Genomic DNA, 19,054 nt, shown 5'->3' with positions numbered 1-19,054 from the left:
TAAAGGCAGAGACTCACCTGAGCTCTCCCAAATTCCTCTACAAACAACTTTAAAATAATGTCTCAAATTGAATTTTGGACTGGCAGAATGAACAAAAAATAGGAACAAAACAATTCCATATGAGGACAACTTAGGTTGGTAGGAAAGGTTTGTTTCAGTGGGGTAGTGGTGGGACCTAGAGCTCAATGCAGACCACAAAATGCAGTCCCTGCCCGAGTGATAACATTAGGCCACAGAGGCAGTTCATTAGCAACAGCAGCAGCTTCAGAAGCTCTCAAACCACAGACTGTAAAGGGATCCAACAACTGGTCAAAAGGAGATTAAAAGGACCCTTTGCTGGCACTGGGTGCTGGACTCTGTTGCACTGCCCATGCTTGTGACTGCAGGGTTGCAGGGGCCCTGGTCACAATTCCATGGAGAAGAATGCTTGTGGTTGTTCATAGACCAGAATACAAGTCAGGAGAGCAGTGAACACACCTCTCTTTACATTATGCCATCTTGGAAGAACCAAAAACCTACAGACCCTCAGAACTATCTCTGAAAATAGTAGCAAGAAAAGCCTTAAGCTTTGGATAATGCCTCCTGCACCCTGGGAACAGAACTCAACTGGGGGGGGGGGGCGGGCGGGAATGAGGGTTAAGTGACTTGCCCAGGGTCACACAGTAAGTGTCAAGTGTCAGAGGCTGGATTTGAACTCAGGACCTCATGGATCCAAGGCCAGTGCTTTACCCACTGGACCACCTAGCTACCCCAGAACTCAACTTTAATATAAAGCTATAAGTTAAGAAACAGGCTGGAAAAATGAGCCAATAGAAAGTTACTGATTGTGAAAAGTTACTATGGTAATGGGGATAATCAAAACAAAAACTCAGAAGATGACTTATTGACCTATCTTGGGACTTCTTAAACTTTTCCCACTCATAACCCCTTTTTTTGCCTGAGAAACTTTTATGTGATCCATGTATATAGGTATATAAAACAGGTACACATAACCTTTTACTGTTGCCAAGTTTTTTGAGATCTCCACATTTAGTTATGCAATGCCATATGGGGTTGCAACTCAGTTTAAGAAGCTTTGTTCTATTTTACTTATGGGAGATAATTTCCCCATACCTTCCTATCCCATCCTCCCAGTATATGAGTTCTTCCCCTCTCTTTCCATTCTTTATTAAGATCAACAAGACATAACCACGATCACTCCCAGGCAAAGGCTTATATGTTTTAAACACTGACAACTGGCAACAATTTCCAAAGAATTAAGGAGGTAGCATGGTGTACTGAACATTGTTGGACTTGGGATGAGGAAGATCTGGGTTTAAATTGTACCTCAGACACCAATAACCTGGGGGATCTTGAGAAAGTCACTTAACCTCTCTGAGGCTCACTTATCTGTAAAATGAAGGAGTTGAACTTGACCCCTGAAGGCCCCTTCCAGTTCTAAATCTGTCATCTCATAAAGGAAAATGGTGAGTATGAGTAGATTGCAATATATAATGAATCAGGGACTGCAAAAAGGGAACACGAAGGATTCTATCAGGAGAATTTATGACTGAAAAAAGAGGATGGACTTGTCATGTGGAGAGTGGAAGGGACAACAGATGGCCTGGTGTCCTCTTGGTCCTCTCCCCATGGTGAACTTGAGAGGCATGGACAAGATTGGGGTGGATAAGCAAGTATGGCTGAGCTGAGATCAGCGCTGCTGGAGAAAACAGCAACATTAACATATCATTGACCCAGCTGAGCAGAAGACTCAACAACTAGTCAGTTTATGAATATGAGTGTGAGAGAATGTGTGTGTATGTATACCTTAAATAGGTTCTGCAGATGGACAATGAGCTGGGCAAGAACAGAACAGATGGAGCAATAAAGTGAGACGACAGCATTTAGGAAATTATGTGATATTTTCAATAATTAGAACCTGACTCCTTACACAAAAATGTGCTGTCAATACCAATATTCTCTCCTAAAGAGGTGGCATGAAATAACAAATAACAGTTTGGCCTATGAAGTCAGGGACCCCTAGGTTAAAGATCTCCCTCTGAAACATATGAACTCTGTGACCATGAGTAAGTCACTTAACTCCTCAGTGCCTCAGGCAACTCTCTGAGACCATAAGTTGCAGACAAGTTGCCAATGTACCATCAATGAAGGGACTTTCCACATGGGAAACTCCCCACACATGTCCAGACCAAAAATAAAATCTAATGATGCCATATGACTATGAATCTTTAAAAGATCAAAATTCTGCATGACTCAAAGGCTAACAGAGAGCTCTAGAGTGGAGAGGTAAGCTGTTGGATGCTATTAGCAATGACATGTAAGAAATGTAGTAAAAGATATCATCAAATAAATATATGATCATAATGGAAGATGGTCATTTAGAAAGACTGAAAGACAATAGTCTAAGCACTATCTAATTTTTAGATCCTTAGGTAGATAGGCAGTTAGGTAGTGCACTGGGTGGAGAGCTGGGCCTGGAATCAGGAAGATCCAAGTTCAAACCTGGCCTCAGACACTATCAGCTGTGTGAACCTGGGCAAGTCACTTAACTACTGTTTGCCTCAGTTTTCATCTGTAAAATGAGGAAAGTAATACCACCTATCTTCTAGGGTTGTGTCGAGGCTCAAATGAGATAATAATTGCAAAGGGCTTAATAGAGTGCCTAGTACATAGTTAAGGCACTACATAAGTTACTGATTATTATTCTTACTGGAAACAGATATAGGAGGATATCAGTCATGGTAATAAGACAAAATAATCTTTTCCACTTCAAATCTTTACTTTAAATTTTGAAATGAGTCAAGTAGTAAGCCCAAGTCCTTTCTCAGCTTCACAAATAAGAGTATTTATCTCTTAACTCCACCTCCATAAACCAACTTAAAGTCATAAAAGGAAAGGCAATACAGACTTTAAAACCATTTTTTAATATGAACAAAATCTGTTTTAAAATTCTAAAACATATCTTTCTTTAGATTTCCTAATTCCAAGAAATGAAAGATAATAAATATTAAAAAGGTAACATAGGTGGGGCAGCTAGGTGGTGCAGTGGATAAAGCACCAGCCCTGGATGCAGGAGGACCTGAGTTCAAACCCAGCTTCAGACACTTGACACTTACTAGTTGTGTGACCCTGGGCAAGTCACTTAACTCTCATTGCCCCTCCCCACCCCCAATAACACAGAATACATTTTTCTAGAAATATCCAGGACAGGAACAGAAAGCTATCTTTCCATTAAAAAGTCTAAAACAGACAATTGTTATATCCCATCAGTCTGTACAATAATGCTAACTCTGTAAAAAAGCAATTTGATTTGGCTCACCTCTGGTGTTGTTTTTCTATATTGGTCACCTCCATCAAGCACATCCTTCAGGACTCTCTGCTTAAGGAATTCATACTCTTCTGAGTTCAGGTGAATAGACTCTAACATTCTTCCACAGGCTGAGCATTGCCCACTGTAATAAAAATTATATTTTTTTAGTATGATAAATTTCAGGAAGGAAATTCTTCCAGTGGAGAACTCCAGGCCTGTGGCCAAAAGGAAAAAGAACAAAATATTCATAATATTATGCAAATCAATGCATAAACAGCCACTAAGATACCAGTTTAGGTATCCATATAAAAGCCATCCATAAAAGGCAAACATGTATTCACATAATTGTTTTTATTGACTTGCAACTAGAGGGAAATTTTAACTAAACCAGACAAAACATAGTTTCAAGGTTATACACCTCATAGGAGGATTTGTAGTTATTTCAAATTTAAAAATTGGTTTATGTATTACTCTCTTTATTTTATAATTGTTGTGTTGTTGAACATATCATACAAAGTTCAGTGTATTCCCAAATTAATTCCTGAAAAAAAGTTAAGTAAAATGAGTTTTAACTAAAAGAGTTAGTGAATCTGATCATATTACAACTTTACACTCTGGAACACTTCCATTTGTCAAATGACAGGGCAAATGTTTACCTTAAATATTAGTACTCACATAGTCCAATGTTTATTACATCTTTTTTATTGCTATTTAAGGCTATTTTCATTTACTACATAGTACCAATTATGTATACTGCTCTTCTGGTTCTCTTTTATTTACTTTATCACTTTATATGTCTTCCCATATTTATTTGAATTCTTCATATTTATTATTCCTTAATTATGTAGAATTTCTTTTTTGCTTTACAAAATACAGTGCTGACATGAATATTTTTCCTTGTTTTCAATAACCTCTTTCTAAACTCAGTACTGGCAGACCAAAGGGTATGAACAACATACTTTTTCTTCGTGATTCCAAATTGTTTTCCAGTCTAGCTAGTTCAATACACAGCTTCACTAGTTGATAATTAGCATACTTCTTTTCTCGAAAGCTTTTCATATGTTACCATGTTTGCTAATATGATGGGTGTAAGATAATTTCAGAATTGTTTAGAGGTGTGCCAATAGTTTGCAATTTTGAGAACTTCTTTAGGATTCAGTTTCTAATTAAAAAAGAAAGGAGGGTTGATAAAAGGTCATATCCTTTGACCATGTCGATTGGGGAATGGCTCTTAGTCTTATAAATTTGAATTAACTCCTCATCTATCTTAGACAACAGACTTTTATTAGGGAAACTTATTGCAAAGATTATATTCCCCCCCCCCGAAAATATTTAAATTCTATTTTGATCTACACTGATTTTCTGAGGTCAGATACTTCTCAATTTTAAGTAATCAAAATTGCCCATTTTGTTTTATGTGATACTCTTTGTGGAAATTTATTTTGATTTGGGGACCCTGCCTTTGGGCTGAGATTAAAAAACCTTAGGCCCTCAGGGTTTTTTTCTGTGTAAGAGGGGCTGGTTCCCCCCCGCACCCGCAAGCTGAGCCAAAAAGCCCCATGGGCTTTACGGGATGCCAGGTCAGACAGCTGGGGGAAAAAGCCCCAGCTCCCTCCGCCCTGGGGGGTATCTACCCCAGAGATTCCAGGTTCATGCAGGCCGGCCTCTAGCAGAGGTCCCAGGCATGCAGCAGGGGGCACAGGCCCCTCGAGCCCCGCTGGGCATAGCCCTAGTGTGGCCAGCAGATTAGCTTGGCATGTGCGGGGGCACAGGGAGTCAGAGGTTTGAGGGAAGAGAAGGAACATATATACAGGGGAGAAGACAGTGAAGGGGAGGCTGGAAGATTAAGAGAACTGAAAGAGACAGAAAGTGAGGAAGGGCTACGATATAGAGACGGTAGAGACACCAGGGGGTTGGCAACAGAGGTGAGGATGCTAAGGGGCTTTTCAGGGGGGGTTCGACAAAGTGAAAGGGGCTTGGAGTTAGAAGAAAGGAGCGGAGCAGTAAAAGAGAAGCAGGGGAGCTAGAGTGAAGGAGAAAAAGTGAAAGTTGGAGAAAGCTGGAGCATACCCTAAGGCAAGAGGCTAAGGCCCTTATTATATTAAAAGCAGACAGGTTGTATAATTTGCATTTCTTAACCCTTATCTCTTACATTTATTTTTATAAATAAATTCTGCTTTATTTAATTAAGAGGCTTCTTAATCTTTTGCTTATCAATTTGGGAGGAGCAAGTGTGGTAGAACTTTATAAATGGCCCATATTAAATTAATAGCAGTCAGATAGCCAGCCAGTCAAAAGCCCCCAGATTAGTTCTCCAGTAAGATTATGCCCTCCAATTAGATTAGGCCCCTCCAGCCAAATTAGGGCCTAGTCAGTAAAATACTTTTACATTTGAATGGTGACCGCAGCAGGACTTATGGCCAAATTATAATTTTTCTAAACTTATAATTTTTCATAAGTCCAGTTATATAATTTTTCAGGTTATAGTTAAAGGTTTTTTTACATAAAGATTGATGAGCCACAAGGAGTTTCTTACCTAACCTGGTAAATCTTTTTTTTTTAAAAAAGGACCACTAAGAAATTTTTTTATATAGAAAAAAAATTTTTTTTCCACCAATTGCTTCCCTTAATTTTTTGAAAGCCTCTAGCAAGGAAAAGCCTTAGCGTTTAAACTGAACCATGACTGAATATTTGTTTTACCTCTTGCCTTTTTTCATTGGGGTATTCTGGGACACCATATTATCTCACATTAAAAGGATGACTAGCTCAGTATTTTCTTATGGCCTTGACGGATTTTTCCTCATCCATACTCAAAAAAATTTTTGGAATGATGGAATGAGTGAGTGTATTTTCCCTACTAAACCCATGGACATTTTGACTAATTTTGAGCCATATTTTGGTAAAGTGATAATAGCTCTAGCAATTGTAATTTTTTTCTTCTCCATTACTAATATTCTAGCATGGTATTTTCTTATGCAACTCTGGAGAGAGAGGAAGAATTGTACCCATAGTGAGCCATGTATTCAGAGGGATCCCAGAGCTCCCTCTGCTAGAAATAACCTGAGTTCACAAAAAGATGTTGACCAGTCTTTAAAAGCAGGTCAGCAGAAGCCTCCCATGCAGGATGTTGCGAAGCATACTCACAGAAGCATCTTAACACCTGCACTCTCAGATCAAACAGTTAAAAGTCATTACAGAACCCCTAAAGTGTGTCGATATTGTGAGAAGCAAGGACACTTGTTGAGAGAATGTAGAACCAGAAAGTTTGAACTGAAACAGACCAAAAGCCTTAAAAATTTTTTTAGGGGAAATAGGAATAATCAGAGAAACTTTTACCAGAAAGGTAACAACCAAGGCAATTACAGGCCTTATTACCAAAAGAACTGGAATAACTTTAGAAGACCCTATCAGGAAAGTACAGAAGGACAGAATCAAGGCAATTATAGTCTTATTACAATCAAAATTAAATATATATATATATATATATTTATATATCCTATCAGGGAGATACAGACAAGTAGAGTCAAAAAAGTTATAGGCCTTTTCAGAGAGATATAAAGGAGCAAAATGAAAACAGTCACAGACCCTCTCAGAAGGGTACAGATCAGGGAAATATAGAGAAGTGATGGTTTATAGGGGAGGAATGGACAACAGTAAATACTAAAAATTTTATTTTTCCAGACTTTAAATACATTAGCCCTTTTATTCCATTCCATTCTCCTCCCCAGAGTAACAAACCTCATGTGACCCTTAAGGCTGAGGACACATATTATGATTGCTTATTAGAAGCCCAAAGAGTGGCAGAATTAACTAAAAAGCAGCTAAGGGCCATTCTGGGAACAGCTGGGTATTGCAGGCAATGGATACCCTGTTTTGATGAAATCGCTAAGCCACTTGTGGCTCGAAAAAAAAATTCTATCCAAGTATCTTTATAGCTGGATTTCCAGCATCTTCCAACTGTGGCAGAATTGAAGCAGGTGCCCTGACCTGCTGGTGTTGCTGTTCCTGTTCCTGCTTGGCCTCAGTTCAGTCTTTATCATCTCATTCCACCTGTACCATTCGTAGGTGAAGAACTTCTTCAGCAAGAGCACATGGCTCTAATTTCTAGAAAGGGTTATTGAACCCTCATTGCTTAATTTGTAAGACGATGAACACTGAGTCTTGCTGATGTCTTGGTTCTTTTGATAAATTATTTATCCCTTCAAGTATGCTGATATTTTTGGTTTTTTTTTTTCATAAGCTGTTTATCAATTCAAGTATCTGTTATTGTCATTATAGTAGATAGAGAATTCATGAACAAGATGTGGTTTACTGGTTTAATGAAGATTTTGTAATAATGTTTGATATTATCAGTCATTTATATTCATTTATCATTTAAATGTCATCGTGACTATGTATATAGCTTTTATTGTCCTTTGTGAAAGAGTAGTAATTTTGGTGTATTGGTCATTATACCACTTTTCCAATTGACTCTGTATATGGTTTGGAATTATTGTATATATTGCAAGTGTGTATTTAGTTATGCAGCATAACACGCATTTTTACCATTATATTATCTTTGGTGAAATTAATGTGAGATTTATGAATTATGGAAACTTACCATTTCACAGACTAATTGCTCTTATATTGAGCTTGATGGAAATGGTTCAACTCCATGGTGCAGGCCTTGGAGAAAATATACGTACAACAGGAGGAGAGACAGGTACACTTAAGGTGCCCTGAGAAGGCTGAGAGAACAGCCATTCAGCGAAACCTGGAGGCGGGATTCCCTTAGTCCAAATATATTCAGTAAGTTCATAGTTTGCTGATAATAACAGCTATATAGGGCACATCTCTCACTCCAAAAATGGTCTGGTGTCATGGAAGCTTCAGCCCATGCACCTGGTTAACTTAATTTGGCTTTTTCATTATCTGGTGGCATGGTTAGAATTCATCCACCTGAGGTCTAGCACAATTACTGGATGTCTATGCACCACAAGATGTGGTATGGTAACCTTTCCATAACATTTTCTGGTTTCATCACAGACACATTACTAAATTTGGCCTTGATCCAGACATATAGTGGTAAAAAGTGTTAGTAATCACATAATGGTCTCAATTTTGTCTTACGTATGGATATGAATATCCTCCAAAGGGGGGACTCCAATATGTTGTGTATATATAAAGTTTAAATTTGTTTTGTATATTTTGAAAAACTTTCACTGTTGTTTGAAGAACTTTCTCTATTTAAAATAAACATTTTTGGACAATACTACGCTAAAGACTAGTGAGACAACCAGCAGTTCCAGAGACAGCCAGAATCCAGACCAGAGTCCAGTTCCCCTGATGACATCTCAACCCTCCTTCAAAGACAAGATTTAAAGACTTTAAATGGACACTTTTGTTTTTTCCCACATACACCATCTGTAATGTGTATTTTCTGCAGAGGCCTTCCCTCTGTGGATGCTGTCAAAGCACGAGTCCATGAGGGATTGCCCCTCTGGACAAAATTTTCTTTTCCTGTGTTGTTATTGGCATTGTGTCCCAGCATAGGTTATGGTATTTTGTTTTGCTGCTTCATCAAGGAAACACAACGTGTTTCTTGTCGAAGCAAAGGGGGGGACTGTGGGAATTTATTTTGATTTGGGGACCCTGCCTTTGGGCTGAGATTAAAAAGCCTTAGCCCCTCAGGGGCTTTTCCTGTGTAAGAGGGGCTGGTGCCCCTCCCCCTCTGCTTCAGCTGCAGGAGCCTCTGAGGCTGGCTAAGCTGCTCGGCCCCATTCACACAGCAGAAAGGCATATCACTATCATACCAGAAGCCAAAACTCACTTCCAAGACTGCCACTAAATCTCAATTCCCATTCTCCCAGGTTAAAAAAAAAAAATTAAGTGAATGATTACGCAATAAATCATGTCTGAATTGAAGAGTTAAAAAAATAAACAAAAAAGTTCCCTTACCTCTTATGAATGGTGACAGATTCTCCTTTCCATTTTTTCTCAGGAATACTATAAAAGGATTGCCAAAAAAAGGTTCAGATTTATATTTAGCCATAAAATAATAAAGTTAATTTAAAATGTAAGCTCATTAACAAGTAAATATCCTAACCTTATGACACACTACTACACATGATTAATATGGTATAGTGCAAAGAGCACTGGATTTAGAATCCTGGTTCTATTCTCACTACTACCTCTGTAATGGCAGGAAAAAACATACTCTATCTGGGCCTATTTCCTCAATTTGTGGGGTGAGAATCAATAGCTTCTAAGGTACCTTCAAACTCTAAATATATGATTCCATAAAAAAAAAAAATTCAAATGACACTTTAAATGGACAGCGTAAACAAACAAACAAACAAAAACCTGGCCACATTAAACACGTACTATCACCTGAATAGTTAAACAGTGGATCATACCCTGACTGTAATCCATTATTCTTACTGCCTTGTGCACAGTATGTAATATGGTGAAGTAAGAATGAAGATATCTTGGATTTTACTAAAGAAGTAGAAACATCTAATATTTACTAGTCATGTGGCCATGGATGAGTTTGGAAAAGTAATGCCTGTAAAGGCATTATAGGAAAGAAAGGACTGGCCTTATAATTAGAAAGACTTGGGTTCAAGTCCTGTCTCTGACACAAGCTAACTGAGTGACAACAGTTAAATTCCTTAACCTATGAGTCCTTTGGGTAATTCTCTAAAACTTTAGATGACCAATATATTATAGGGTTTCCAAACTGAAACCCCAGTTCCCAAATACCTAAAAACAATATTCTTCATGAGCCATCAAGATCTCATAAAATATTTAGATCCTCTAGAATCAGAGGCAGCATGAAGAAATTTCAAACGTCTCTGACAAAACTAGAGCCGAGTATGAAATTTGATAAACACACAACCACAAGAACTCATAGAAAATTAGAAAAGTAAATTTACCTGAGCATTGCAAGGAGCTGTATGATGTTTCAGGACTAACAGTACAATAAAAAAGGAAGAAACCTTTTCAGAACCTTAATGTCCTCAAAGGACACTGAAGGGAGTTAAATAAGAAAAAAACAGAAGGCTGTTTTAAGAGGGAAAAGACGGAAGAGTAAAAAGAATATACTAGTGTAGAAAGGAGGTAGGAAGTAGGGCTTGCTATTTCTAGCAGAGGATCATGGATAGTATGAACTAATGCAGAATGAAGTAAACAGAACCAGAAGAACAATTTATATAAGGACAACAATATTGTAAAAAAACAAAAAAAACCCAAAACAAAGTTTTTGAAAAGACTTCCAAAATTTGATCAATGCAATGATGAACCACGTTCCTAAAAAAATCTATGAACATCATCTTAACACAAAGGTAAAGGTGCAGAAAGAGTCAAAATTTTTGTACATGGGCACTGTGATGATTCATTTTGCTGTACAATTGAGGGAATTAGGGAGTGAACCACACTGACTCGATCTTGTGACTCAATTATGGAGCTAGTTCAATTCTCTTTCAATTTAATAATGGGTTTAGTCCAATTTCTGTCTTGTGAGAAAACTTTATTGCACTGTTTTAACCTAACCCTCTGTGACTGAGAAGCTGGACTACTACTACTTGTTGATTAGAGCCAACAAGATCAGATGATCGATGGATTTTTCTTTTAATTTTACAACTCAAGCAACCCATGTGTTTTATTTGACCATACTGGTTAATGTTTCTTTGTTCCACTGACTGAATACCAACACTTTTTGGGGAGTGGGACACCACTTTTTCTGACTTCAGGCAATTGTGCCTGTTTGTTCTTCTCCCAACAGAGAAAGCCTCTAATTTGTTCTCTGACTAGAAATCAGATTACTAATTTTTTATTTTAGTTAATTGTTTTCTTTTACTTAATTGGTCTCATTTGATTGTTTTTAATGCATAAAAATCTGTCTCCCTTTGTATTTGAGGTCTAGTGGCAAGGCTGGGGACTCTTCATCCTGATTTCTTATGCAGGTGGCATGAATTGCTTACTAAACTGTTTTATATCAGAAGCTCCAACAATTTTTTCTTCAGCCATTTTGGATTTTACCCACCACATTATGCTTATTTGTTACAAGGGTTTATCATGTTTGGGGGTTTTTTTGTGAGGCAATTGGGGTTAAGTTACTTGCCTAGAGTTACACAGCTATTAAGTGTCTGAGGCCGGATTTGAATTCTGGTCCTCCTGAATCCAGTGCCAGTGCTCTATCCACTGTGCCACCTAGCTGCCCCTTTATCATGATTTTTTAATGTTAAGGGATGGGGGGGGGGGGGGAGTTGTATCATTGAAGCCAAAAAAAAAAGAGAGCCACTAAAATATTTTAAAGTGCAATAGAACAGAACATAAGGAACTTCAGAAGGAAAAACAGACAAGTAAGAGTTTTAGATGTAGCTTGTTATATTATATACTATATCATAGAGAAACAATAGAAAACAGATTCATAATTTTATATATAATCCTTTTTGGGGGGGTTTGGTTCTGTATATGGAAAAGTGGGTTTTAGGTTCAAAATTTTTTAAAAAATTAAAAAGGAAAGACAAATAATGGTAGAGATGTTATTCATTGTTAGTCCAAACCAATATAATAAAAATGACAATATTACTTAAATTAATTTACAAATTTGTTACCATACCCAATCATGAGGGAGTTATGATATAAAACCAGACAAAACAAAATGCATCTGGAAAAAGAAAAAGGTAAGAATATCAAGGGAAATAATGAAATAAAAGGAGAAATATAAGAAAATAGTGTAATAAATGTAACAAGATCTCAAAATAAATATTTTAAAGGTGTTTTTTAAAATTCTGAAGCTAAAAAATAAAATTCAAAAATTTTCACGTTTGATAAGGAACAAAGAGATTTATAAGTTATGCCACAAAACTTTGCTTTCAGAAAAAACAGACCTCATTTCTATTTCATCTCTGCCCAACCTCAAAACTGAAAGAAAACTAAAACACTTACATTAGATATTCATAGTCAAGGAAAACAAACATCTACATTATTGAGGCATAAAAATTTATCACTGGGGGCAGCTAGGTGGCGCAGTGGATAGAGCACTGGCCCTGGAGTCAGGAGTACCTGAGTTCAAATCCAGCCTCAGACACTTAACACACACTTACTAGCTGTGTGACCCTGGGCAAGTCACTTAACCCCAATTGCCTCACTAATAAATAAATAAATAAATAAATAATATTTACCACTAATTTCGCATGTAAGTTCATCACCTCAATGTCAGGAAATAGTGCATTTTATCATTGTGGTTGGTCATTGTATTAATGAGAATTCTTAAAGTTTTTCAAAATTGTTTTTCTTTACAATGTTGACATTGTATAAATTGTTCTCTGGGTTCTGCTCACTTCACTCTACAACAGTTCACAAAAGATGTACCAGGTTGGTATAAAACTTTCTTTCACAATTTTTTTAAGCTCCCCTTCCATTTCTATGTAGTTATTTGTTTTGTTTTGTTTTTTGAGTGAGGCAATAGAGCACCAGGGCTGGTGCTCTATCCACTGCGCCACCTAGCTGCCCCTCTATATAGTTATTTGTTCAGTCGTTCCCCAGCTTAAGGGCACTCACAATAAGCCTTCTATTTCTACTTCTTTAGTAAAACTTAAATATTTTTGAACATATGCAGCCTTTTCCTCTTTCATTGATCTCTGAGTAGTTTGAATTGTGGTATTGCTGGGTCAAGGGATATACAGTTTGCTAACTTTCTGGGCATAGTTCAAAAATGCTTTCCAGAATGGCTTGGACCAGTTTACAGATCAACCAACACTAGTCCAGTGCCCCTATCTTCCTGAAGTCCCTTCAATAATGATCATTTATACAATGATTCAAGTAAAAGCAAATAGATTAGCATTTATTAAGTACCTACTGTGTGTCAGGTATCCAGTGCTGGGGATACAGAGAATGATGAAAAATTAAGTTGACCTTGGGAAACTCACACTCTAATGAAGTTGACAACATGTAAATATGTATGTACAAACAAGCTAAATCACAGGATAAATAGGAAATGATCAATAGAGAGAAGGGGAATTGAATGAAGGGGAATTGGGAAGGCTTCCTATAAAAGGTATGATTTTTAGCTAAGACTTGAAGGAAGCCAGGAGGTGGAAATGAGAAGGGAGAGCATTACAGGGGCATCCAGTGAAAATGCCTGGAACAGAGATGGAGTTATCTTGTTTAAGGAATAGCAAGGAGGCCAGAATCACTGGATCTAAGAATACATGTTGGGGGAGGGGGAGTATAAGAAAATTGAAAAGGTAGCGGTGTGTGTGTGTGGGGGGGTAGCTTATGAAGGGTTTTGAATGCTAAAAAGTATTTGATCCAGGAGGCAATATGGAGCTACTGCAGTTTATTGAATGTTTGCAGGGTATGGGGGAGGGTGATATAGTTGTAACTGTACTCTAGGAATATCTCTTTAGAGGCTGAATAGAGGGTAGACTGGAGTAAGGAGAGGCTTCTGATGGGCATACCCATTAGATTCTGCACAGGCTACTTCAATGGTCCAGATGTCAATGCTCTCCTTCTTCAACTCTGCCTATGGACTTCCTTGGCTTCCTCAACAAAAATCCTATCTTTTACAGGAGCCTTTCCTAATCCTTCTTAATTCTAGCACCTTCCTGATGTTAACTATTTCCTATTTATCCTATATAAAGCTTATTTGTATTTGTTTGCATGTTGTCTTCCTCATTGGACTGTGAGAGCAGGAACTATCTTTTGCCTCTTTTTGTATCCCTAGAACTTAGCACAGTCATAGGTGCTTAATAAATGTTTACTAATTGACTGATTTCAGGAAATCAAGAAGTCGAGTGGTCATACTTAAATACTTTAAAGAACTGTTCTAGTATGCATAAAACAACAGTAAAGGGAAATGGCCAGAAGAAATTGACATTGATAGGGACCAGACAGAATCTGCTCATAAATCACAACTGATCAAGAAAATATCATACTCAGATTAGAAACTGATTCCTCAGGGGTGGAAAATCTTCCATTGGGGATTGCTATTTTGAACACAAAAACCTAGATGGCATTTACTCTCATTTGGGAGGCCTGCTGATTCCCTAATTTTTCTTAAGATCTGTAAGCTGCCCTCTGTGGGTTTTGAAAACTGATTTATTTTTAAGGAACTTAGCTACCATGTAACAAATGATAACTAGAAGTGATCAAATAGAAATTAATGGCTCCATGAGATATCAAGAAATATTAAAACAAAGACATAAGAGTGGAATATAAGAGAAAGTGTAATATATCTCATGGCAAAAACAATGGACCTGGAAAATGGATCAAGGAGAGATACTATAAAAATCAATGGTTAGACTTTTGGGTCTTTTTCCCAAAGAAATCATGGAAAGGGGAAAGGGACCCACATGTACAAAAATATTTATAGCTGCTCTTTACATGGTGGCAAGGAATTGGAAGTTGAGGGGGTGCCCATCAATTGGGGAATGGCTGGACAAGTTGTGGTATATGAATACAATGGAATACTATTGTGCTGTAAGAAATGATGAGCAGGAGTTCAGAGAAACCTGGAGGGTCTTGCGTGAGCTGATGATGAGTGAGATGAGCAGAACCAGAAGAACACTATACACAGTATCATCAATGCAATGGCACAAAAGAGTTCCAGGGAACTTGTGATGGAAGAGGATCTCCAAATCCAAGAAAAAAAAAAAAAGAACTGCGGAGTATAGATGCTGAATGAACCATACTATTTCTTTTGTTTTTGATGCTGTTGTTTTTTTCTATTTTGAGGTTTTTCATCATTGCTCTGATTTTTTTCTCTTATAACATGACTAATGCAGAAATATGTTTAATGTTATTATGTGTGTGTATATATATATATATATATATATATATATATATAAAACCTACATCAGATTACCTGCTGTCTAGGGGAGGGGGGAGGGAGGGGAGGGAGGGAGAAAAATCTGAAATTGTAAAGCTTGTATTAACAAAAGTTGAGAACTATCTTTACATGTAACGGAAAAAAAAACCTTTATTAATTAAAAAAAAGAAAAAAAAAATCAATGGTTAGATGAAAAGCATACTGTCCCCCCCAAAAAAGAGCCCAGACATAATACATCAAGAAATCAAAAGAAAACTGCTCATCTATCTTAGAACCAAGAAGGCAAAGTAGAAACAGAAAAATCCAATCACGTCCTGAAAGACACCTCAAAATGAAAACTCCCAGGAATACTATAGCCAAAACCTAGAGCTTCTAGAAAGAAGAAAAAAGTACTACAAACACCCAGAAAGAAAGAATTCAAGTACCAAGGAGCCACAGTCAGTATCACACAAGACTTAGCATCCACCCCTCTAAAAAGAGCAGAGGGCTTGGAATACAATAATGCAGAAGGCAAAAGATCCAGGCCTAGAACCAAGAATAGAATATCCAGGAAAACTGAGCATAAACCTAATGGGGGGGGGGGAGGAAGAGATGTACCATTAATGAAAATGAGGACTTATAAGCATGCCTGATGAAAAGCCTAGAGCTGAGCAAAAACCATGAAATAACAACACAGGAGACAACTTAAAAAGGTAAACTGAGAGAGCAATAGGAAGGGACTAAACAAGGATAAACCGTTTATTTTTTAATATGGGGAGATGAAGCATTTGTTTCCTCACATTTCTTTCATCATTAGAGGTCATAAAAGAAGTTTAAATAGACAGAGGGGGCCTAGGAGTGGTTCTGTCATATCCTGACAAACCTTAAAAAAATGGAAAAAGAGGGTATAAGGAATATACTGCTAAAGGGGAGGGGAAAAGAGGTTAAGGGAAAATTATCTCATACAATCTGGGGATGCAAGTAGAAGTTTTCTATAGAAAAGAGGAGGATAGGGTGAAGGAATGGGCAACATTTGAATTTCACTCTCATCTGTACACAAACAATTATGTACAGAAATACAATTCAGCCAACAGGAAAACAGGAATAAAAGGGGAAAAGTGAAATGGCGAGTAAAAGGGAGGGCAGATCAAACAAACCATCAGTAGTAAGCAAAACAAACTTTAAATAGAATGGATTTCAAAGAGAGGCTTAAGAGAAAGGATAAGACCTTGTTATTGGAATCTAGGTGAGGGAAAGAAAAGAGGGACAGGGGAACAGGAGCAGATTACACCAAACCTAGAACACTAGTGCTGAGCTCACTTCTTTCTCATCCTTCTCATTTTTATAGGAGTGAAAAGCAAAGAGAAGGAAAAGTATAAGAGAATAGGATGAAGAGAAATACAGAATTAATAATAACTATGAATATGAATAAGATAAATTCACCCATAAAATAGAAAAATCAGAATCCAACATCATATTATTTATAAAAACACTCGAAGCAGAAAGCACAAGGAATTAAAACACGGGGCTGGAGAAAAATCTGTTTTTCTTCTGCTAAATCTAAAAGGCAGGGATAGCAATAATGATCACAAACAAAGCAACAGAAAAAATAGATCTAATTAAAAGAGATAAACAGGGAAACTACAACTTGCAGAAAAGTACCACAGACAATGAATTAATATCAATACTAAACATATGGGCCAACATCTATATGCTTAAAGGCAAAGTTATAAGGAGAAATAGGAACATCATACTAATGGGGTTCTCATTTTATCCTTCTCAGACCTGGATAAATCTAACCAAGAAAGAAGTGAATGTCTTGAATAGAATTTTAGAAAAGTTAGACCCCCAAGAAATAATCTATTGACAAAAGAAAAGTGTCTACATATTTCTCAGCTGTGGCCCTTTCACAAAATTGACCATATGGGGTAAAAAAGAAATATTATATACACAGTTCTCCCATAATGTAAGTATATTGTTCAGCAGACCTGCTCCTCCCCTTGCTGGGCTCCACACAGCAGACTGTGGTGATAATGGATATCCTTTTTTCACCCTGAAGGCTTACTGATGGTTTTAGATACTTATCATTTTAAAGAAAGCTCCATTTATTCCTATGTTTTCCAGTATTTTAAAAATATGAATGAATTGTATTTTCTCAAAAGCCTTTTCTGCATCTCTTGAGATAATTATGATTTTTGATGGGTTTGTTATTGATATGGTTGATTATGCTGATAGTTTTCCTAATAATGAACCTAGTATAAATCCCACCTGGTCATGGTAGATGATCTATATAATATATTGCTGTAATTTGAAACTATGCCCAAAGGGCTATGGGACTTTGAGCCAGTAACACCACTACTAGGTCTGTATCCCAAAGAGATCCTAAAAAGGGGAAAAGGACCCACATGTACAAAAATATTTATAGCAGCTCTCTTTGTGGGGGCAAAGAATTGGAAATCAAGGGAATGTTCATCAACTGGAGATGGATGAACAAGTTGTGGTATACTATTGTGCTGTAAGAAATGATGAGCAGGCAGATTTTAGGAAAACCTGGAAAGACTTAAGTGGACTGATGCTGAGTGAAGGGAGCAGAACCAGGAGAACATTGTACACAGTAACAGAAACATTGTGCAATGATCAAATGTTATAGACTTAACGCTTCTCAGCAATACTGTTTCATTTTTTGTTGTTGTTGAGATTTTCCCCTTTTGTTCTGATTCTTCTTTCATAACATGACTAATGCAGAAATGTTTAATATGATTGTACATATATAACCTGTATTAGATTGCTTTCTGTCTTGGGGAGGGGGGAGGGAAGGGAGAAAAATTTGGAAATCTTATGAAAACAAATGTTGACAACTATCTTTACATGTAACTGGAAAATAATAAAATACTTTTATGATTTAAAAAAATACACTGCTGTACTATTCTTGCCAGTATTTTATTTAAATTTTTTGTTATAATATTCATTAGGAAAATTTGTCTATAGTTTTCTGTTTTAACTCTTCCTGATTTTTTTGACACCATAGTTGTGTCAAAGGAAATTTGATAGGACTCCTTTGCTTGTTTTCCCAAAGTTGATTAGAATTGTTCTTTAAATGTTTGGTAGAATTCACCTCTGAATCCATCTGGTCCTGGACATTTTTTCTTAGGGAGTTCATTTATGGCTTATTCTTTTTCTTCTAAGATAGGGTTATTACCTCTTCTGTTAATCTAGGAATTTTATATTTCTATAAATATTCATCCATTTCACTTAGATTGTCAGATTTACTGGCATATAATTGGGCAAAATAGCTCCTAAATGATTACTTCCCTCTTCGCTGGTGAATTCACCCTTTTCATTGTGTGTGTGTGTGTGTGTGTGTGTGAGGCAATTGGGGTTAAGTGACTTGCCCAGGGTCACACAGCTAGTGTTAGGTGTCTGAGGCTGGATTTGAACTCAGGTCCTCCTGAATCCAGGGCCAGTGCTCTATCCACTGTGCCACCTAGCTGCCCCACCCTTTTCATTTTTGATACTGGTGATTTGGTTTACCTTTTAAAAAAAAGATCAAATTAAATAATGGTTTATCTATTTTATTGTCCCCCCCCTAAATCTAGCTCCTAGATTTAATAGTTCAATGGTTTTTTTGCTTTCAATTTTATTCATCTCTCCTTTAATTTTCAAAAGTTCCAATTTGGTGCTTAATTGGGGATTTTTAATTTGTTCTTAATTAAACACTTAATATTTCTCCAATTATTTAAATCTGACTTTATGGATTTTTTTTTTTGTGGGCAATCGGGGTTAAGTAACTTGCCCAGGTTCACACAGTCAGTGTCAACTGTCTGAGGCTGAATTTGAACTCAGGTACTCCTGAATCCAGGGCCAGTGCTTTATCCACTGCACCACCTAGCTGCCCCTAAATCTGACTTTATTTGTATAAAGTGTTTTATAATTATGTTCATGTAGCTCTT

General features: G+C 37.1%; 1 protein-coding gene across 4 annotated transcripts in view; it reads right to left on the bottom strand.

Moving 5' to 3' along the window:
* The window catches only part of LOC122743651 (protein only RNase P catalytic subunit), a 55,826-nt gene that overhangs the window by 23,682 nt on the left and 13,090 nt on the right, over positions 1–19,054 (bottom strand). For 3 of the 4 annotated variants that reach the window (XM_043988753.1, XM_043988751.1, XM_043988752.1), the window contains 2 exons: positions 9,248–9,295; positions 3,320–3,452 (listed from right to left, as the gene is read on the bottom strand). In XM_043988753.1, the coding sequence (XP_043844688.1) occupies positions 3,320–3,427 (108 nt within the window). In that variant the 5' untranslated portion in view covers positions 3,428–3,452; positions 9,248–9,295. The remainder of the gene's footprint in view (positions 1–3,319; positions 3,453–9,247; positions 9,296–19,054) is intronic. The other variant, XM_043988754.1, reaches the window with a different exon arrangement.

The sequence above is a fragment of the Dromiciops gliroides genome, chromosome 2, assembly GCF_019393635.1.
Source record: "Dromiciops gliroides isolate mDroGli1 chromosome 2, mDroGli1.pri, whole genome shotgun sequence".
NCBI classification, from domain to species: Eukaryota; Metazoa; Chordata; class Mammalia; order Microbiotheria; family Microbiotheriidae; genus Dromiciops; species Dromiciops gliroides.
This window is presented reverse-complemented; position numbering and strand designations above follow the sequence as displayed.